Consider the following 23781-nt stretch of genomic DNA (forward strand, 5'->3'; position numbering starts at 1 on the left):
GCGTTGTTTATATCTCTTTTCCTAATCACCAGCAAATTCTCTGTCTTTAGGCACATGAAATTGTGGTCATGCAAAAACCGATCACATGCAAGATTGTGTTTTCACGAAAGAGCATTATAACTACTTTGTACTACCCATTTTAATATAATTCATATGTCCAAGTGTGAAGTTTCAGATCTATATCTGTATATATGTAAGCAACTTAATGTACACATCGTAAATGGTCGTGCCTGTAACACCCAGTAACTACATATTTCCTTCACACTCAGGCTGTAGTGTTGTGGACTATTTTATCATCTCAAGTGAATTATTTGTCAATATTAAAGACACTGACGTAATGCCAAGGCCAGAATCAGATCATATACCACCGGCTGCTACGATGGCCGGTATCAATACAACTGTTGCTGTAGATCATACGACAAAAAAAATACTATGAGATCACAAATGTTAACCGATTTTTTACCCCTGTTTGGGGGATATAATGTAAATATGGCAGTCAAGAAATTACCAGATGGTATTCTGTTTTGTTGTTGTAAGGTACCTGATATAAATAGAGGAAGCGTATCATGAAAACAAGAAAGAACTACCGTGGTTTGACTCTGAGTGCAAACATGTCTAAGACTGATTTTAATCTTCAACAGTATATATCTGCTAAATCAAGGTTTGTTTAACACTAAAGAGAACTGCATGTAATCTGTGTCTAATTGACAACATAAACCTTTCGACTACATATGGTGACTGTAAATGTTTTTGGAGTGCTGTTAGAAGGCATTGCACCCCATGACCAATCAAGATGTTATTACACCTGGAGAAGAGTTTTCATATTTTACAGAACTACTAAATCATGCGCTGGAGCGAGAAGAACAGAATTTGATTATACAGTTAGTTTATTCAAAGACAAAACTATTCTTGTGACATTTGTACTGCTGCTCCCTGGACGAATGAGCTGCTCTGTCAAAATATCACTGAAAAAGAAATAAAGACAGACATTATAATCTTTTTTTTATTATTAGCAAAAGGTCAGATGTTACACATGCGGTACATAAATACACAAAGAAAGCGGGGTGTTACACTACTTCTATGTGATGCCAAATATATCCATTTCACATACAGATGTAAAATATTATCCACGGTTGTGAAAGTAACATCCTCACATTTGCTTTACGTACCATAATGACAAATTAAAGCAAATATAGGATATAAGTACTAGACGTGAAGGTGTGAGAATAGGAAGACAAAAGACAGGAGAGGGGAGAAAGAGTAGATGGCATGGGAGGGAAGAAGACGGGGGAGAGTGTAAAAATGAAAATTGTATCGTATTATAAATATTTTGGCATCATGTTCTCATCCAGGTTGATTTGGTCAGCAGCGTGCCGTTTTCCATGTATATAGACTGTGCCATAACAAAGAGTTTATGTCTTTTTGGACAGCATGTGATATCCTAGATGGCAAAATTGCACCTATTTTGCTGCATGCATCGGGAATATTGGATCTTAAATAGCATGACTGTACTGAAAAGGTGCAAACATCTTATTTCAAAAGTTCCTGTGTGTTGGGAAATTAGCATAACATGAGGCAATAGTAGGTGGAATTGGGAGTTCCAACTTGTTGTGTTAAGTACACTCAGGTGCAAAAGAAACGTCCCCAAAATTTAATTTATATTATATTTGCTGGATATGGCCAAAAACATGAAAAACAGTTTGGAACACATTGCCTAAACACACAAATATATGACAGCCCAAGGAAATGCACGTGTTGCACGCCAGAAGCGGGAGAAATGACTTTATGCAGTGAAATTTTCTGCACGTGCAGGGAATCAACCGTATGGAGATCGGTTATGAAATACTTTTGAAACTGTTCTTTGCAATCAAACAATCATCTGAAAAACCAGTAGAACATGCCTCGATTAACAGCAGAAAATAAAGAAAGACCGGTTGGAATGCTGCAGCTGGGGGCAACGCACGACCATGATGGAAGAATCCTGGTTGGTAGTTGTGCAAAAAGAACGATTGGGACATTGGTCACACATAACAGACAAACTGGCCGGACAGCAGACAGGCCGAGGAGTGGTCGACCGGAAGTCAATACCCCACAAGAGGACCGTTATATATGGACGCTTCATTTAAGCAACGGATTCCTCGCCGTGACGTCATCATCAGTGCTTAGCCTTGGTCATCGCGTCAGCAGGTGGACAGTGTCCAGACGACAACGTCAACATGGAAATCGGGGCGTAGACCGTTGAGGGGCATTACGTTACCGCCGGAATATCGACGTCTAAGATTGGTTTTGGCCAGGAATGTTCGCCAGTGGCAGCAACGGAACCGGTAACGGGTTCTTTTAAGCGTCGAGAGTTGGTTCCATTTGAACAGAACTGACGACCGAAGACGGATCGTTGCGTTCAGGAAACGGAACCATATGGTAGAGGGAATGTGATGGTTTGGGGTGGCATGTGGGAACCTCAAGAACGACCTTGTTATCATCAGTGGCAGCCTGACATCCCGTCGGTAAATTGATAAAGTTCTGCAGTCCCATATCCTGCCTTTCCTCCAGCAATATCAAGGAACCTTGTTTCAACAAGACAATAGAACACCTCACACCGCTTTTGTCACAACGGCCTTTCTCAACGTCAACAACGTGCCCGTACAGTCTTGGCCACGAAGATCCCTGACATGTCTCCGACAGAGCACTTGTGGGGGCATCTTGGACGTCGGATTCTACAGCTTCCACACCCTCAATTGACGAGAATGCACTTGCTCAGGCATTACACACAGAATTGCATCGGATCCCCAGTCGCGTGATCAGGAGACTTACTCACTCTGCCAGACGACGTGTTCTGACGTGCACCGATGAAAGGGGTGGACATGCGCGGTATTGACGATCAGCCTTCCCATTTCAACCTCTGTTTTGTCATTTGTTGTTTTGGCTTGCGCTCGAATACTGGACAATCGACCCCCATGTGTCAACATTCTCTGTACCACTGTTAGGTTCACCACGTTCTCTTTCTTTATGTCATACATGCTTTACATACACCTTCGTCATGCATAGTAAACGTGCATATCTATCCGTGTTTGAGCTTGTGTTGTTTGGTAGTTGGAAAATATTTCGGGACGTATTTTTGTGTGTGAGTGTAGGTAGAGAGCTGTTAAATGTTGGATTAAACTGGTCAGAATTTGTGAAAACAGATATCCACACCAATGTTATAAACTGTTGAAAGAACTAGATGGTAGAGGTAAAAGGAATTGGGTTTCAGATATCCATCTTGTATTGTTTGACTGTGGTATTCACATGTATGGTTACATCAAAATGTAGGAGATATTTTTGTATGTGTTGAAGCAATGATTAAAGTTTTTATGCCCAAACCTGAACCACGTAAGTACATGGCAATGACACTGCATTTCTGTGGTGTTAATTGCTGTTGTTGTTCCCTTTCATGCACACCATGATGACATTTGTTTCTAATCCCTCAAGGCATGAAAATCTGTCCTGTGTTTCGGATTCTTGGCTCAGGTGAATCTGACTTTGTGTACATATACACACACACTCATCCTACACCATACTGTAGATGTTATCATCATCTTGGCAGCACCCACATGGGCACAATATGTGAAGCCCACTTCTGGTGTCCCCCCGCCGTGATATTAATGGAATATTGCTAAAAGCGGCGTAAAACTAAACTCAGTCAGTCTTGGCAGAATGGAAAATTATATCTTGCCGAAAACATGCTGCCAGGTTTGCCATGTCTTCTCGTCCATGGCAGACCGATGACAACACGTTAACGCGTTTTTGCTTCCTGCATGGACCCTAGCTGGATTTACACCATCCCCTCCCCGTTAGCGTTTTAGACAATTCTAGCCAAAAATAAAAGAACACATCTTTTGCCAAATGTTTTTGGACTCACGTTTCCTGTCAGGATAACAATGATGTTCACAGCATGTTTGAGAGCTAGTAAATGATTCCCTTAGTCGGGTATCGGTGGAGACATGACAGCGTTATGTTACTAAAGTCGAAAACGAGATAGAATCGTGATACTGTTAACTTATCAAAACAGCATTAAATTCAATCGCGTCTTTCTTCTCACAAACACCATACCTCAGTCAGTGATGTCAGTGTGTGGACCTTTCTTGTTAGTCAATGCATGCTGGCTATAGTACAGTGATAATTACCAGTGAAGACGCTAAACATTAGACTATAGATCAAAGGGCCATATCGGTTGTTAAGAACACATTGCCTGTCAAAGCCAGCGTGTCATGACAACTGCTCAAAACAAGCATCAGACTCGACATAATATCCAACTGCATTTTATTGTGATACGGCTGACCTACCTCGCCCGTCTTAAACAATTGTAACCTGAAAGTCCTGTCTGGCTGCACGTAGACCATCGATTTCCTAGAAATGGGGTGTTACGTTAGTAATCACGTGACTTGTACTTTGGAGCTTTCTTTGTACTGTGAGTTTCTAGTCGCCTCCTTGATGTAACACATTTCATTCTGGCTGGGCACAGAGGACCAGAAGGGCTGATCGACAAACACCGTCTGTCATTATTCTGGCTGGACACAGAGGAACAGTGGGGCTGATTGAAAATCACCGTCTGTCATTATTCTGGCTGGACACAGAGAACCAGAGGGACTGATCGACAAACACCGTCTGTCATTATTCTGGCTGGACACAGAGGAACAGTTGGGCTGATTGACAATCACCGTCTGTCATTATTCTGGCTGGACACAGAGGACAAGAGGGGCCGATCGACAAACACTGTATGTCATTATTCTGGTTGGACACAGAGGACCGGAGGGGCTGATCGACAAACACCGTCTGTCATTATTCTGGCTGGACACAGAGGACCAGATGGGCTGATCGACAAACACTGTCTGTCATTATTCTGGCTGGACACAGAGGACCGGAGTGGCTGATGGACAAACACTGTCTGTCATTAGTCTGGCTGGACACAGAGGACCAGAGGGGTTGATCGACAAACACCGTCTGTCATTATTCTGGCTGGACACAGAGGAACAGTGGGGCTGATTGATAATCACTGTCTGTCATTATTCTGGCTGGACACGGAGGACAAGAGGGGCTGATCGACAAACACTGTCTGTCATTATTCTGGTTGGACACAGAGGACCGGAGGGGCTGATCGACAAACACCGTCTGTCAATATTTTGGCTGGACACAGAGGACCAGAGGGGCTGATCGACAAACACCGTCTGTCATTATTCTGGCTGGACACAGAGGACCGGAGTGGCTGATGGACAAACACTGTCTGTCATTATTCTGGCTGGACACAGAGGACCAGAGGGGCTGATCGACAAACACCATCTGTCATTATTCTGGCTGGACACAGAGGAACAGTGGGGCTGATTGACAATCACCGTCTGTCATTATTCTGGCTGGACACAGAGGACCAGAGGGGCTGATCGACAAACACCGTCTGTCATTATTCTGGCTGGACACAGAGGAACAGTGGGGCTGATTGATAATCACCGTCTGTCATTATTCTGGCCGGACACGGAGGACAAGAGGGGCTGATCGACAAACACCGTCTGTCATTATTCTGGCTGGACACAGAGGACTGGAGGGGCTGATCGACAAACACTGTCTGTCATTATTCTGGCTGGACACAGAGGACCAGAGGCGCTGATCTACAAACACTGTCTGTCATTAGTCTGACTGGACACAGAGGACAGGAGTGGCTGATCGACAAAAACCGTCTGTCATTAGTCTGGCTGGACACAGAGGACCGGAAAGGGCTGATGGACAAACATGGTCTGTCATTATTCTGGTTGGACACAGAGGACCAGTGGGGCTGATCGACAAACACCGTCTGTCATTATTCTGGCTGGACACAGAGGACCAGAGGGGCTGATTGACAAACACCGTCTGTCATTATTCAGGAGAAAGTAGTCTACCTGATTACGAGTTTGACTGGGAGGACCTGCAAGCACACGACAGACATAGATCAGGTAAGACCCAGTTGAGTTATTCCTTTCTCATTTATTTTCGTTAACTGGTCAAGTTACAGTCCTTGTCAACAGTGAGGTCAGGTCGTCATATGGTTTGGGCAATTCCCTCTGTGTATGGATCCCGTATGAATTAGATGTTGTAAATAGAGGGTAATTGTACAGAATCACTCACAGGCTGTACACATCCTCTTACCCCCGGTTTCCTAAACAGAGAATCATGTAAACAAGCTCATTTGTTAATACAGCGCTAAACTAGGTTTACTGTTAAGCGACACTACCTTATATATGCCCACATTGCGTAATATGTCCCTGAACACTCTCGCTAGCGTTGCTACATCTGTCTTCTGCTATTATTTATTATTATTATAGGATAATTATATAACGCACTTATCCAGGCAACTAGTGCATGCTCAAGGCGTTGGTATATTCTCGCGAGTCTTGTATCTATCTGCGGATAAGGTGTTTGCAGTGATGTTTTATCTATGTTATGCCTATTTTTAGATATAGCAATATCACCAGAAAGCTTTGGAATTGTCACTGTACAATACAGATAAACTGTATATACATTTGTATAAGGAAAAAGTAAAATTTGTATAATCAAATTGTGGTTTGAAAGAATTGAATCAAAGTGTATGTCTGGGTGCGGTATCTGTTTCTGACATTACATACCTGCCTGTAAAATTTGTATAAACAAATTGTGGTTTGAAAAATTTGAATCAAAGTGTATGTCTGGGTGCCATTTATGTTTCTGACATTGCACACCTGCCTGTAAAATTTGTAAAATCAAGTTGTGGTTTGAAAGAATTGAATCAAAGTATGTCTGGGTGCCGTTTCTGTTTCGGACATTACATACCTGCCTGTAAAATTTGTATAAAAACAAATTGTGGTTTGAAAGAATTAAATCAAAGTGTATGTCTGGGTGCCGTTTCTGTTTCTGACATTACATACCTGCCTGTAAAATTTGAATAAACAAATTGTGGTTTGAAAGAATTGAATCAAAGTGTATGTCTGGGTGCCGTTTCTGTTTCTGACATTATATACATGTACCTACCATTAAAGACCATCTCCTTGTTCACCTCCTCATTCAATTGACACATGCATAAATATTTGTGATTGCAGTAGCAGTGAGAACACCGTGAGCTTAATTTGACTTCACACGGTATTAAAAGCTGCACGCATTATGTATGTCGTCAGACAACATTCTTAACACCGCTTATCATGGGGACTGCACGGACCACAAATTCTCGCTTTTTCTCCATATCGATCTATTCGAATTTCACATAACTGAACACTGACTTATTTTCAAAAGTATCTGGCTCAATAGGCGTTCATACTTTGAACTGATGAGTTAGATATGCTGCGTGCCCCTTGTTCTTGATGTTCCAGGTTCGATTTATTGTTCAACATGGCAGTGGACATATTGGGTTGTATGCTGTTTTTTTCTTGTGTCATATCAAGGTTATTCCCAGAGTAGGGATTTATGTGAAGCAGATGTGTTCTAGTTCACAGGAACCTTAAACAATTGCGCAGAAACAAATATACATGTATTGCGTTCTGAGGGAAACTACCAGATACCTGAATAATGTAGTTATTACCTCTTAATATACAGTGGGATACATTAAATCATTACTTCGTAAGAATCAAAACTGTCCTCTAAGGATTCTTGGTCACATGGACGTCTAGTTTTGTAGACCTATTTAATAGCTAGGATGGCAGATTAATGTTCGAATCCTTGAATGTATTCAAGACAGTAGCTAGCCATGATGGATATTAGGTTCACTAATTGTGTTCGTGTGTTTATAAGGAGCTGTAACGAAAAGAGGTAGGGAAATGTGACTTAAAGAACCAATAAACTTTGTTTTTTGTTACTCTTTTAACCATTACATATGAACGATTTGTGGTTAGTCTTATGCGGAACACCAAATGAATTCTTTATTGTGGTTAATTAATACCCAGCGATTGAAAGTGGCCAAAATGTCGCCTGCTTCCCTCTCGCCCGCCAACGAAACCGCAGACAGGTTACGTAACTCTGTCGCCAGAGCACTGCAGTGACGTCATATGAGGAACGATTTTCAGTTAGTTGTATAGAAAGTGTGTAGCACGCTCATCATTTTGATGATTTCTCGACATCAACGACGACATGCCGAATCGTTGCTTTGTCGTCAATTCTCCTAGGGGTCGGCGATGGTGTCACCATGCACAGATTTCCACAGGACCCCGCAGTTCGTGCTAAATGGGTTATGTTTGTGAGTGCGAAGCGAGCGTTGTGGAAGCCAGAAACGATATGTTACTTGTGTTCAGATCGCTTCACGGAAGTTAAAGAATCAAAACTACTTACTAGTTGTAGTAAAATATGTATATGATTGATGACCATAAAGATTTTCCATGACACAACTTGTAACATAACGATTTCTTCCTCAGAAATGAGGTTGTGGTCGAAGTAACAATAATATTGTAAGTAGTATTATATTGACACCCACCTCACTGCCAGGAGAGAAATTGTTATGTTACACGCTATGTCATGCAAAATCCTATTGGCCATCAATCAAATACATATTTTACTACCAGGAGAAAGTAGTTTTGGTTTATTAACTCGGTGAAAACAAACCTAAATAGCATTTATCCTCAGACTGGCGGATGTTCCCGACAGGGCGCCGCCATTTTTGAACATCGTAAAGTCTGTTAGAATTAATGAGATTATAGTTCGTTTTCATCAAGTTAGAAAATCAAAACTACTTTCTACTCATAGTTAAATATGTATTGGAATCATAATCAAACGGATTTTGTATGACACAACTTATAACATAACGATTTCTTCCACTGAAGCGAGGTGGGGGTCGAAGTCACAATACTGCGCGATACATTTCTTGCTACATTCACATGGTTAATGTCCACTCATCAGTATGTAGATACCAGTCAATGCGCGTCTTTATATTTGGTCTTATAATCCTAATTAGTTTATTATCATACTTGTATGCATTTTGAAACTAAATAAAAAGCAGACGATCTGCTGATACTTATAGTGAATTTATAACAGAACTGTAATATCTAGATATTTTATAGTTTGCAAATGAGAATCATAATTCGCACACACACCCTCGTGTATGTTGTCTGTCTCATTACGCTTCACGTCGAAAACAATGATTCTGTTGAATGCTACGACAAATGAATAATAACAAAATGCAAATATTAAAATTAAAACAGATTAAAGTTATAGGAACAATATCAGGCCATTACCTTGTTCGAGGAATGTATCCATCAATATCCACAAAAATGTTCCAAATGATGTGTCTTTTAACAGTTTAATATACGAAAAAGTGATAAATCTTTTCAGGTATTGGTGTATAGTCTCATTGGTCACCCATGATAGCACACCTGGCAACTAATTGCATAATGTCCGCCTTTCTTTAAAAAAGGTAATTTAGTTAGCCAATAATGGGCAATCAATCAATGTATTGCCGGTTAATCCTTTGAAAGAAGGACGTTTGTTCTACGTAGACACCGACACGACAGAGTGTATTCAGTATAGATTAGTAAATCTACATATATAAACACTACCTTTTGACAAATCCGCTGTGTAAGATAAAAGTATTTAATCAATCAGCGTGTTATCTGTTAATCATTTGATCGATGTTAATAATGTTGAATATTTACTCCAGACACAAGAAATGCCAAATGGGAACCTTTGTCGGGTAATCTAAGTGTGTTACCATTAATTATATCTGTTATAAATTCATTAACTGACCATCAAGTGAATGATGACAAATAACATGTGTAGGTTTATACCACCTAACACGGGTTACAACACGGGAGTATTAAGTGCTGTATTGCATGTGAAATCTTATGGGCCGACGCTGTGTTGAGAATACAAACAGATTTTTACATGACATGATTAAATATCGAGGTAAAAAAACACAGAAACGGGATCAATTTGGATCAGTCATTATACAAATAGGGCCTAACGACACCAATCGATTTTGACAGAATCGTCTATGAAAACAAGTTGTAACTCGGAAACTAGGCAAAGCAGGAGACAAAATTAAATGACAGTAGATTGTGAGAACATATAGCTTTCATTTTCCACAACAATTGTCACGATTTCAGGTTTATACAAGCCTGTAAACAAGATAATGTATCCCCTAAAATGCAGATGAATTCTGCATCGGCCCTCAAAGCTATTCCTCATAGACGTCACAGAGACGCGCCGCTCTGATTGGTTAAAATTTCGTTCACGGGTGAGAATTGTGCACTGTCAAAAAGGTCGATTTAAGTCAATTAAAGGTTGAAATGAGTAGTTTTAATGGCGGTGTTTCATTTATAACGATGCCAGTTAGTGATTTATTTATTTGTACCCCCCTAGGGTACATGTGATCTTTAAGGTACAGCTATATAAAATATTTGTAATTACTTCCAGCTGATGTGGTTTTCTTTCCGCACGCACACACACGCACATTAGCCTGTATGGTCACCTGCATATCACCACCTGAGCATCTTTTGGATCATTTGGATTCAAAATTTCGTGCAAGACCTGTGATGCCCAGAAACAGACAGGCGCTTTTCCTGGCTCTTCACGGTGTAACGAAGAATTTATCTGCTCGTTATCAAGAGTTTGACATTCCCAGCACGATGTAGACCTGGGCCCTGTGTTGATGCCTGTGGTGGACATTCGAGATACTGATAGGTTTTATATTCTCTTGATTTATATTGACAACACATCTATTCGCATATAAAAATGATATTGTGTGGTTCCTCAAAGTTACAGTTAAAAGCTTCCTTGGTATCGTTTCTTGTGCCCTTTAGTTTACATTGGAACTACATATGCACACAACTATTTCGGTGAAAACATGTGCTTCGTTTCTGGACGTCAGTGGTTTCGGCATGGACACATGCGCAACGGCCCCAAAACATGACAGATGGATATGGGTGATTCTCATATCCCGGAATGCAGTGTTCACCACTGTTACTACTGCTCAGACCATTCTTGGACTCGGCGACAAAGTCAGGGGAAACTTCAACGTCATTATGGGATGCAACCACGTCGTCCCGCCATACGACCTATCGTGATACGACGACATCCATAAACAGCCAAAGTCTTGTCAAAATCATCTCCGTGTACCGTATTTGTGATGTCATCTCCGTGTACCTTATTTGTGATGGAGGACTGTTGGTTTCCCGTAGTGACTGACGTCAGCGTGTCTGCCGGCGTCGTGGGTAGTATTTGCGCAAGACAATGTCATTGAGAGGAATCGCTATGAGTGGTGGTTCTGTAACTTTTGGATGAGATAAATGTACGTCAGAGAATACGTTTAGTTGTTAGGACAATTTGACTGATGTGGGCTACAGACATCAGATTCTCGACAAGTGGCAATTTAGTTAACGTCATAACCAAAGGATTTCTTCAACGGCACAATCTTCAAGTACTGCCTTGGCCCGCAAATGCACTGGATCTCTCTCCTATAAAGAATGTTGGCAATGAAATGAAGTGGCATCTGTGGCGTACCAATTCCATATCCACCAGATAACTTTAAACATGCTGTTCTGCTTTCTTTTTATGATCTCTATATCCACCCATTACAGTTACGTGAAAACTGGTGTTATGTTTTCAAATTTGGAGATACTTTAACAATGTACAGATTCTTTTTGTGGCTGATATGTTTGCATTATACCACCACGAAACTCATTATAAATCCCTATATTTCATGAATACTAAATATATAGAAGACAATAAACATACCTCTTATTGATAAAGTGTGATTTTGCTCTTACAGATATGTATACCACCTGACATAACAGAATGGACCTTTCCCACGTTGCTGTCCTTCAGAAGAACCACACATTTCTGAAGGAGAACCTTCAGGTCGACCCTGTGCTGGATGCCTTGTATGAGAAATGTATCTTCACACAGGCAGACTATGATAGGTGTAGACAAGCTGGGACAGAGAAATGTGAGCTGGTGTTGGAGACGCTTAAAAAGAAGGGAGTAGAAGGTTACAAGACGCTCTGTGCTGTCCTCGACACTGCACAGTCTTTCATCAAGGAAAGACTTGATAAGACCTCGAATGAAGAAGGTAGGCAAACCTTCCAAGGCTTTCTAGATGTGCATACACATATTGCAAATAATCTAAGCATCACAGACATGGATTTGCTAAGTGAACCTAATAAAGTAAGAATGTTATAACTGTATATATATAGCATAAATATATAAATACTGACAGTAGCTGGTTATTATAGCGACGCTTCACTTATGTACCAAGAGATTACAAATGTCGCAGGCGACAGCAGTTAACTCTAACAGTTTCATGCCAGTCTGTTTTCCAGCCCTGGGCCACAATTTCACCCGCCCAACATCCTCAATGGCTGCATCAAGCATTATTCAAAAGTCGCTGGCTTAAAAAAAGAAACTTTTATATTTTTAGGTAACCCAGATCTCGTCTATGTTAACAAGGACAAACTGGAAGCTCAGTACAAAAAGGAGCTTGCTAAAAAGGATGGAGAGATAGCTGACATGAAATCTGTAAGTTATGATTATGCATTGCAATCTTGTATTCTTATTTAGTTTAAATGACGTTTGTCTTGTGAATAGTCGAAAATTGATAGGATTATTACTGCACTCGTGTTTAGTGTTTCCCAACGGTAGTAAACCTAAAACGTACTCTTTCAGCAGCCTTGAAGGTTATATAAGACGTGTAATCTGATACAATGGCAGGTGATCTATTTACAAGAAGTCGGTATCTACTTGTTTACCGGGCGTTCACGTTTATTTCCAGGCAATAGAAGGACTTGAGCAACAAATTGAACAAAACAACATTGATCACGCTGAACTGGAGGAAAGAATGAAGAAAGAAAGTGATGAACACATGTCAGAGATAGAAGGGAAGAATGAGGAAATTGAAACTCGTAAGCTGATACTTATTTTTTATAGTATATATTACCAGCAAACAAATGTGAGAACTAATGACCTGGATGTACATGTAGTCGACATGTATATTTACCGCATCAAAGTATTGCATCTGAGGGCAACATTAGAAGCATGTGCACACAGAAGCCAAAATGTGTGCGCCCATGGAGTAACTCACAATCGTAAAATGCAACCAGGCACCTTAGAGATATGACCAGACAAAATCACGAATTGTGGGAACGATGGGGGTGCAGAGTGTAGATCGACAGGGCCAGGCAACACCAGGGACGGCCTGTGCGCGAATTACGTGAAATGTTTACCGACAAATTACGATTTTGCCTGGGTTTCACCGCTGGCAGTAAAACGTTAGCGACGTACCGAGAATGTCACCACATCAACTATTCTTCACCATGATCTTCATGGGATCGTTAGAGTCATGGAGTGGGATGATATTGCACATGACAGTCAAACTGGCTTGGCTTTTGTGAATAAAAATTTTCTGGCCAGGAATATGCTGACAGAAGAATACATCGATGACGATGTCAAACCTAATCGTTCGTATGTCGATACCGATTATCTGTGATCAAATTGGATGTCACCTTTACAGTGATGTCATAATTTACCATATTGCGTGAATATAATACAGTAAATAATGTTTAACATAATTTGTATTCACCATTTCGAAAACATAGTTTCATTTGTCAGCGTCGATGGTGATGCCTGTAATACTGCTGTTTGTCATATTTGGGGAAAGATATGATGACTATATTTACAATAAAACATGACAATCAATATCTGGAATGTAACAAACCGATATCTGGTTCAATCCTCGCATCTTTGTCGTTTCAGTGAAGACAGCATTGTCAAAGTCAAATGATGAGTTGCAGCAGTCTCAAGCAAAATGTGAGAACGTGGAGAAGGTGTGTAGATGTAATGCTATGTGTTGTAAGTTGTAATCTGGACAACGTCTGAAACAAAGAGGAACAATTACATGCACAGCATAATAATAAAACAACAAATGAGATGCAGCGATATCTGTGGTTTCAGACACTGCGGGAAGAACAGTATGCATACGATGCTCTAGTGGGTGTTCCAAGGCCACAGTCTCCAGACAGGGTGGACAATACAGAGACAATCCAACATGCAGGTACATTAAGACCAAGAATCCGTCATGTATATTTACAGTCGAGCAGAAAACATTCCAGGTCACTTTTCTAAAAAACTACAACTACAATCGTTTTCCAATTTGGGACATTTGCATGGCTAGGTGGCTGTTCCAATTTGTCGCCTTACACCCTTGACATTTAAGATGTAATTGTGTTTTGACACAGTGATAGCTTATATTGACAACTTTTTTTTAATCATTAAGGATGTTCGCTGGTAATATAAATAGTATTAAACTTTTTTTCTAATTGGTATATTTTTAAAGTATGACGTTTGTATTGGTAAAAGCAGCCCAGAAAAGGAGGGGGTACTGTGGGTTTTCTGGAGATATGGAGTCTTGGCTAGCCAAGACTTTTAACATGGGAGTCTATGGGGAAATCAGCAAAGTACTGACATGAACCCTCATTTTCATAATTTCTAGTATTTAATTTTTTTAAAAATTCCGATATGTTAATGACAACATGTTTTGCCATAAAAATAAGTATTAAAAAACATGGGTCACTGAGGGTTTTTTTCCACTATGACACAATGTGTAACATTAAATTACATATTTGCACCAATGTTATGTAATTTTCATGATAAAATTAAGGATATATGTGGCTTAGATAGTTTTTCCTCAAATAGTTGAATGACTAATTGTATTGACAATTAAAATATCTTAGCTTAAGTGCATCCATGTTAACATTTATGTGATATTTTAAGCGAAAAGGTGAAGAGTTAAGAAATTTGACACACTGGGCATTATTCACGATTGACTGAAATAATTATATCATTCTAGACTCTATATTTTCAATGGAGTAATTATTTAATAATATTTGTTTGAAATAACAAAACACACACAATCTTAACAATGAAATGTTACATTTATTACATTATTGTACTTTTTATTCATATCATACATACATGTACATTTGATTTTAAAGTTATCCATAACATTTTGGATATAAAAGTTTAGCATTATAATCACTTGATGTAACAGCTATGTACACATCCATGTTATAAATTAAAAAAGTATTAACACGTCCTGGTAATATATTCAATAAGCAATGTATAACAAATAAAGTAATCAGTGAGCTATATCACAATTCATGAAGGTAAATAGATATCAATCAGTTAGGCTGGCTAATCTGTTATTTCAACATGGTTTTTCCACTATCACATAAAAACACGTGGTGTTGTGGATATAACAAAATGTTGGGCTTGTATTGAAGCCAAACATATATTCAACAATAAACAATAGTTGAGTTGAGTTGAGTTGAGTTGAGCTTTACGTCACATCGGCATTTTTCCAGCCATATAGTGACGAGAACAAGTTTGCATTAGTAAATATTGTAAGTACATACTCGGAATGAGTTTTGTTTCAAAGACATTTATTGATTACATTGTCATTCAAAAGCAGAAAAAGTCATATCATCAAATTTAAAGGCAGGCGGTTTGTTACATTTCATAGTTACAATTTATGGTTGTTACATTTCACAGTTACAATTTATGATACAGATCAACTTCCCTCAGGTAGTTCAGTATCAGATGGGCGCTCACGCGTGAGAACAGATCTTTTAGGTTTGTTGCTTCATAATGTGAGTCCCTTGCAGGCGATAAGTCCACGCATTCAAGCAGAATATGCTTGACGGTGAACACCTCATCGCAAGAGACACACATGGGGGGTCCATCCCCATCCGTTTTCAGCAGATAGTCATGTGTAAATCGACTGTGGCCAATACGACATCGTCGTAAAATTAACTCATCGCGTCTTGACTGACAACCCAAGTAGGTATAACCGAGTGTCCCACCTGTTTTGCATCAGGTCCCGAGTATAGCTTTTGATAGTGGGTTTGAAGTCACTGTATGGGATTAGCAGTGGAGATAGGGGCTTTTCGAGAGCTGCTTTTGCTGCAGCATCGGCCTTAGTGTTACCTGCTATGCCGACGTGACCCGGCAACCAGCAGAGGATGATGTCATATTGGCCAGTAGAAAGGTCGTTGTTCAGTTCTAATATGTCCAGGATGATTGGGTGACTTGAAGTCACATTTAGAAGTGCTTGAAGGCAGGATAATGAATCTGTGAATACGATGAAGTTTTTGGACTGATTTTGCTGTTGAATGTAGGTCAAAGCTGAGAAGATAGCTTTGGCTTCAGCGGTGAAAATGGAACTGTTGTCGGGGATCCTAGAGGAGACAGTCTTGGCTCCAATGACTGTAGCGCTAGCTACTTGGCCATCGTCCTTGGATCCGCCTGTGAAAATCGATCTGTGAGTGTTATACTTAGAACGTAACTGGTTGTATTCCTGTTGGAACACCAAGGGATTTGTTTCAGATTTTTGAGTTTGGTGAGGGTGAGATCGACCTGTGGTTTCACCATTTGCCATGGTGGTGAGGATAGAAGTCGGTATGGTGCAATGATGTCGAGATCAATTTTAGCTGCAGTTATGTGTGGTTTGATCCTGATTCCAAGTGGTGGAACCAGGCTTGGCAGTTTAGGAAATAAGTTTTCATAGAGCGGGTTGAAAACACAATTGTATGCTGGATTGGACTCATTTGAACGTAATTTAGTGATATACTGCAGTGAGAGTTTAATGCGGCGTTGTTCAAGGGAAGGTTCATTGGCCTCTGCATATAGACTGTCTACCGGAGAGGTCCTAAAAGCTAAAGCATGATCATTTTAAATTCAAGCTAAATTATCTCATTTACATGAAACAACTAGGTGCACATATTCAAATATACTAAGGTGACATAATCTCCTAAGGTGAAAATTCAAAATTAAAGAGGAATAATAGTGAAGATCTGCTGAAATCTTCAATGTGTCTCCGTGACCTTGAAAAATATGTCAAGGTCACCCAAAAAAACAGTGATCCCTGCACCTTCGCTAGATGAAGTTTGGTGTCAAGTATGAAAAGAAATCAAGTGAACTGTTTTTGAGATTTATTAATTATATGCTAAAAAGTGAGAAAAGTGCTCATCACTACAGTAATATATCGCTTTTCTCATCACTGTAAAAATATCACAAAGAGGGTGATGTAACCTGAACATCAGCGGTTGCTAAGTGACAGTGAAACAATGGTATGATGACATCAGAAACAGCTAAAGTGGACCAATTTTGACTTATCATACCTCATTTTCCATCAATGAAGCATATAATAAGCAATAAAATACCCTCTATATCTCGCTGACTTTAATAAAGTGTTACCTCCTTGTAATCTTGAAATGGTGAAACCTGACAGGGACCTTTCTCATACCATTTTGACTGACTGACTGACTGAGTTAGGTTTTACGCCAAAAAATGGGCTTCACACATTGTACCCATGGGGGGATTCGAACCCGGGTCTTCAGCGTGACGAGCCAACTCTTTAACCATTAGGCCACCCCACCGTCCCCATACCATTTTGTGACATAGGTACCGAATATGAAAAGAATCTAGTTAATGGTTCCAGAAATATTCCAATTTTTTTGTATGGACGGACGGATGGACAGAACCTAATACCCTTCGCTTCATGCTAAACTCGCGGTGGGGGATAAAAAAATCTTTTAAGATAATCGAATTTTACAGTGTAAAGCACTTAACTAAACAAAATACAGGTCATCTTGAAACAACAAAGTTTGATCAAACTGTAACCTTGGAAAGGTAGTGAGATAGAGAATTTACAATCTGCTGAGAGCTGGTTACCCTGCATTTGTTCTGGTACTTTTCAGCAAACACATTGGATAATCCAGTATCTCCCTGTCTCTTGTAAACTACTTTCAAGTGGTCAAAGCAGAGACCACTAGAGGCTATCTTTCTGGCCATATTTGTAGATGTAACCTTTTCACACACAAGGTGTTGAAGGCTTGGAAGATAAGCTTTTATAGCTTTAGACCGTGCCAAGGAGTCAAAAAGTAGATTGGGTCTTTGCATCAAGAGAAGCATGACAAGCTGAGTACAGTTGTTGCAATGACAAGGCATCTGACAAGGCATCATGTGCAACATAGTCACTCCCCACAATATTTTTAAACAACTCAACCTGAGCGTATGAATTAAGTCCAGGATTTGTCAATTTGAATAGCTGAAGTGTATCTAGAAAACCATGTACATGATTTGAAAATTGTGGTATGTAATCAATGGCAAGTAATGCATTAAAAAGTAATGGACAATCATATAACTTGATATTGTGCCCAACCAGAACATTGCCTTCACTTTTGCTAAGAAAGGAAATCAGCCGTCTTTAAAGATACAGGATAAAATTCTTCACTGTAGTGAAACATCCTTCTCCCCTCAACACGTATGCCTGTGACCTGTGCAACAGCTGGAGTAATCTGTACCTCGGGTACAACATAGCGGTTGAATCGTTCTTCTCCCCGGACTGCAGCTAACTGTGTCACATGAGATGTTCTCGCTATAACAGAATAAAGCAAGACATAAGAAGGCATACATATAGAAAAATTACTTCTTTTAATAGGTGTTAAGCACCCCCACCCCCCACCCCCCTGTAATACCCTTGTATTATTGATTACACAAATAATGCCAGAACACTTATTAGATATTTAGATCAAATATATATATATATATATATATATATATATATTTAAAGAGCAGAATTTTAAACATTCCTGTATAAATGCATTGTGAGTCTAACTTTTGCAGGGTAGTAAATTCAAGATCTTAAGATTCAAATATATCTTACAATGCATAGTTTCCTCGTCAGGATAAAAGTCAACAGATATTTTTTATATCCGTTGGGGTCATATGCGGGTATCGATGCAAATTAGAGAGATCAAATACCTCAACTTCTTTTCAAAATCATTATGAAGTCACTCCATTGAATATTTGAAACGCCAAGCAAGTGTATCAAAATGATTAAACATGGTAAAACATAGCATCTATCAAAATTTAAAAACATTCGTAATATCTCCAAATGAGTTCCTGCTTCTATAATCTATCATTCACCTGTGTTTCTCTGAAATGCATTAATGTGCACATTTCAGGGCATTTTCTATCAGCTACATAATGTTGCAGGCCATTTAGTGGTAATAGAAAAGAAGAACGACATGGTACAATAAAGATGTTATCGCACAAGTGTATTTTGGGATGGTAAATAGTATTTATTCCTAATGCTGGGTATTTACCATCCCAAACCTGATTCGTGTGATAATCTCTATTTCCATTTCACTTATATTTTTACATACCTAAGCCAGTAGTTTCAAGATCAAAGAATATCGCTGTGGTGTTGTTGAGGTGAAGAGGCTTCTGGACAGGTACAGGAAGTGGTGGAGGAATACTAACAAGGTCATCAGTGTCAGTGTCCTCAGACATGTCAACCATGGCAGAGTATGTCGTACCTTCTCTGACTTCTTGAACTGTTCGCTTCTGACTTCTGAAACAGATTTATAAAAACTATTATGTGGGTCAATAGCCCAATGAGTATGATGGTTACATATCTGTAGACTACTTCGTTCTTCATTACGGAATATAGGGCCTCAGAGCATTACATCATTAACAATGTCTTTCAAGACTGACCAAGTTCTTGTATCCTTCTCTATCATGGTAGAATATGATATATAATTTTCTACTAGAGTGAGTGAGTATGAGCTTACGCCGCTTTTACCAATATTCCGGCAATATCACGGCAGGGGACACCAGAAATAATTTTCTACTAAAGGTCAGAGTTAAAAAGCTGACATACCTCATAACCTTGAGATGTAATCTACGCTGTTTAGCTTTAATTGTTGATGCAATAGCCTTTCGTTTGCGATGCTGAAGATCTTTCAGTGTGAAATGCTGTCTGGTATAGGTCCCAGGTGACAGTCCAAGAGTCATTGTTAACCTGTAGAGGAGGATTATCAATTATTAATAAATGGGGAGCACCTTTAGAATACAGCACCACAACTTCTCGTGAGGACGATCTCTGCCGTAGGTCACATGTCATTAAGACAAGCAACCAGTTTGTGAGAACCCGTCGGACGCGAACCCGCGACCTTCGGATTGTTAGCTCGACAGCTAACCGACTGAGCTACGTCCACACTGTTGCACAATGTGCAAATTTATCGAGTCATTCCTGTGACGTCACGGAAATGAACGGAAAGAGTCGAATAGGTCACGGACAATTACGAAGGTTACGGGTAGACTTGGTGTCTCGTGATTTTATTCTCGGGACAATTGCCGAATGGATCCGATGCCATTTGGCACACTCGTCCCATTCCGTAATCTACAAATTAACGTGTGGCGTGGAATGAGCCGATATGCCTCAAACTGAAAAGGGTTGTTGACGTCAGGCGTCAGACGTAGATTTCACGGTGCTTGCATGAATGACGCGCATTTATATAAATCGGTGATTTTGTGACAGAAAAGTGATGTAGGGAACACTGTAAGGATAATGTGGATCGCACTAAGGAACGATGGAGACATGAGCATGTGTAGTGACGACACGAGGGTGAGTTAGCCTTCGAATGATTACTGAACAAAATTTTATGTTGCGTGTGAAAGAGGCTTGAGTGCAAATTCCAGGCCAATTTCCATTAGCCCAAAATTTCAACATTAACCCATTTCATAGTGTACTTTCAACGTTTTTGGTTTCCCGTTTTTGTGTGAAAAAAAAGTATTAAAATGCAAAAAGGAAAAACAACAATGGTACTCACGTATTACACCGGACATGTACCTGCTATATTGGATTAGGTCCCTAACCCTAACCCTAACCCTAAACCCTAACCCTAACCCTAACCCCAATCCCTTGAATTAATCCGAATAAATAGAATGCATTGACCGAACCGGCACAAACACGACTGACGTGTCTAGTGTAATGCATTATTACCGCTTCGAAAAATAAAATACTAATAAAACACTTTTCTATGTAATGGTGCAAATTACTGAATGACAAAAATATATATGGAAATTTAAAAAAAATTACAAAATACAAAATACACAAAACATAACACCTCAGCAGCCCGTAATACAAATAAATATGAGCGTATTAGTGAAAAAAGAAAAATATTTCAAACTGGTGCTTGCAAAATATTGCGCATCCGCCGGTATACAACTACTGGAAACTCTCAACATCGTTGGGCTTATGATATGACATAGCTCGTAGAGATGAAACACCAGTGAGCGGAGCTTATACGCACTCGCTGAGCCAGACAACCGTGTTGCCATGCAGGCGTCATAGGGCATTGTATCGAGAACGTGCTTTCGAACAAAATCACATTACATTACGTAAAAGGGTATTATGACGTATTTTTAAAGTTTGTGGTGCTGTATTCTAAAGGTAGGCCGAATTCTGTTCTAAAATAGATGCCGTCTGACCATGTTTTGACAGATAAATTGTGGCGTATAATTTATTGAATTTGAATAGACTTCTCTTCTGAAACGATTCATTAGAAATCATATAAACATATATAGCAAAATCACAATGATAAATTTCATTGAATCATACCTGCAGCAAGTTACTTGTTCATGTCGAACACCCGGTTCTGTTTCTTGTCTGTGTTGACATAGTTAGTCGACCTACACGCGGATCAAAGTATCTTCAGTGTTGAACCCAACGCCTGTGATGTTACTTCCAGGCAGTTGTTAAGGACAAGGGGTAATGAACACGTCTTGCAGGCTGACAGTCCTTCAGCGAGTGCACCCAACTCCACAACACGCCTCCCCTCTCTCCATGAATCGCAACGCACGGTTTCCTCCGTGTGACAGAAGTTGAGTCCAGGTTTAAAAAAACTCGCACAATAGTCGTGATCTACTTTCACGGAAGCACACGTTTCCTTCACCCTCCATCTGTCTTTCTGTCGCTTGGATATTTCCTCAAGACGGTGCCTTTGCTTCTTTGATTTGAAACCATGTTTCAAGCGTGCCATCACTACCAGGCTACGGTCGTCGCTATTTACAAACAACGCTACCGGAAGTGATATTTTGCTTTGCAGCAGTCGTGACATAACCATTAGATTTCGATTTGTGTTTATTATATTTAATGCGATGTAGAGAGTCCATAATTACACCTATAGACTCAATCAGAATAAAATTATTAGTGAGTATTATTTATTTTGGTTGTCGTTAATCTTTGCTGAATACGTCTGTTTGAGTTGCGCAGAAGTTCAAAACGTGACCAGCGAACATCCTCAACTCATAATTCAAAATTCACTATGGTAGGCCAATAATCCATCATTCAATCAATGTACTTGTAGTTCTTGAGTAAGGTGAGTAAACACCGTCACGAAAAGTGAGCCAGACCATAACATTAATTACAACAAAATTGTGAGTGTCTAACTAGATTTTGTGTTATTTTTATGCTGTTAGGTTCCACTGAGACAGTGTGCCAGTTTTCGACTGAGTCCTGTTGTGATGAGAGTCAGCTTCGTCTTCTTCCATGCCTTCATTCTGCCTGCAAGCCATGCCTTGATCACCAAGCTGCACAGACAGGGATGGAAGAGGAATGCATCCACTGTCCTACCTGTGGCCGTAAGGTCACCATGGAACAGACAACAGTAGATCATGTCAGACGAAATGAAGCTGCCTACTCTGAAAATGTTGACAAAGGGAAGAAATGCAACTACACCGAAGAAGATCATTCTACACCGGCTGTGATGTTCTGTCACGAATGTAATGTACGCCTCTGTTCCGACTGTCATAAAATGCATGACAAATTGAAACCAAATCGAAATCATAGAGCGAGTGACATCAACCAGGCAGAGAATATCTCCATGAAGCAGTGGCTAAGGGAACGTACTTGCAGAGATCACCCTAACCGAACGTTGGAGCTGTATGACCACACGTGTAAGAAAGCTGTCTGTCTTATATGTGTGCATGGGGCCCACAAGGATCACCAGAATGAAGACTTGAATCAGGCCTATGACGTGGCAAAGGGTCAGCTGGAGCAGCAAGTACAGAAGCAGCAGCATAAACTGAAAGATGTCACTGACAGGATGGGAAGTGTCACCAGTCACCAAAATGAACTGGCAGAGACGCAAAGGAAGCTGAAAGAGGACATCACGGCAGTTTGCAAAGGTGTTGTTGCAAGGTTCCTTCATCGACAGAGACAACTCATGGAGGAAATTCAAGTGAGTCTACAATCCCCAAACGAAATGGTTCAAGAGAAACTTCACATTTTACATGACGTCCATACTTCAATAGTATCGGCGATAGACTACACCCAGAGAACACTTGAATCTACAAGACGAGAGGAACTCATTACTCTCACAGATGTACTGCAGACGAAATGTGATGAAAATCTGAAGATGAAGCTTCCAGAAGATGACACACGAGCCACGAGAATCCTTCTTACCTTTCAAGGCCAGAGAGCTCTGGAGGAACTTATCGACACATTTGGTGGACTTGCCTCCAGTCTCAGTGTGGATGACGTACCAGATAAACAACCTACTTTACAGGTAACTATACCTATTGTAACACACAAAACACTTTTCCTAATCTTAAGAAGTCTCTTCTAAAAGTTCTGCTAAGGGTTCATTGTACACAGATAAAACATAACTGAAAATCGAAAACATTTATCATATTCCTCGTATGAGTTCAATTTTATTTGAATCTTATAATTTTTTTCTTATCCTGACTCATGTTTATTTGCTTGTCTTCTTCTTCTTCTGGCGAACCTAGTGGAACACTTGTATCTCCCAATTGAAGCTCCCTTCAATAAAGAATCACTCATTAGTACTCACCCCGAGTTATCTCCCTTTCCGTGAGCGCGGGAAGGAGGGCGCCACCTAAGCCCATGTGCCTCACTCTCTCTCCTTCTTCGCCCAGTGAGCTGGACGTGAGAGCACCTGTGTCTCCCAACACACATATCCT

General features: G+C 40.1%; 1 protein-coding gene across 3 annotated transcripts; it reads left to right on the forward strand.

Moving 5' to 3' along the window:
* The first annotated feature begins 4286 nt into the window (after positions 1 to 4286).
* LOC124260728 (transcription intermediary factor 1-beta-like) lies at positions 4287 to 23450 on the forward strand. Of its 3 annotated transcripts, XM_046695043.1 has the most exons (8): positions 4288 to 5960; positions 7080 to 7095; positions 11729 to 12028; positions 12377 to 12474; positions 12728 to 12857; positions 13708 to 13778; positions 13906 to 14005; positions 22279 to 23448. In XM_046695043.1, the coding sequence occupies exons 3-8, from the start codon at positions 11755 to 11757 to the stop codon at positions 23424 to 23426; spliced, it is 1821 nt and encodes a 606-aa protein (XP_046550999.1). In that variant the 5' UTR covers positions 4288 to 5960; positions 7080 to 7095; positions 11729 to 11754; the 3' UTR covers positions 23427 to 23448. The 3 variants fall into 3 exon arrangements, with proteins under 3 accessions (XP_046551000.1, XP_046550999.1, XP_046550998.1); XM_046695044.1 differs by lacking the exon at positions 7080 to 7095 and having other exon boundaries at positions 4287 to 5960; positions 11754 to 12028; positions 22279 to 23450; XM_046695042.1 differs by lacking the exon at positions 7080 to 7095 and having other exon boundaries at positions 4289 to 5960; positions 22279 to 23445.
* Positions 23451 to 23781: the final 331 nt, after the last annotated feature.

This window comes from Haliotis rubra, unplaced genomic scaffold (genome assembly GCF_003918875.1).
Source record: "Haliotis rubra isolate DU_JTF1 unplaced genomic scaffold, ASM391887v1 Scf772, whole genome shotgun sequence".
NCBI classification, from domain to species: domain Eukaryota; kingdom Metazoa; phylum Mollusca; class Gastropoda; order Lepetellida; family Haliotidae; genus Haliotis; species Haliotis rubra.

Bases quoted from the DNA above. Each gene is read 5' to 3' on its own strand.
- LOC124260728 (XM_046695044.1), top strand. From the start codon at position 11,755: ATGGACCTTTCCCACGTTGCTGTCCTTCAGAAGAACCACACATTTCTG. The intron at 12,475-12,727 runs GTAAGTTATGAT...GTTTATTTCCAG, and splicing joins AGATAGCTGACATGAAATCT to GCAATAGAAGGACTTGAGCA. The intron at 14,006-22,278 runs GTACATTAAGAC...TTATGCTGTTAG, and splicing joins AGAGACAATCCAACATGCAG to GTTCCACTGAGACAGTGTGC.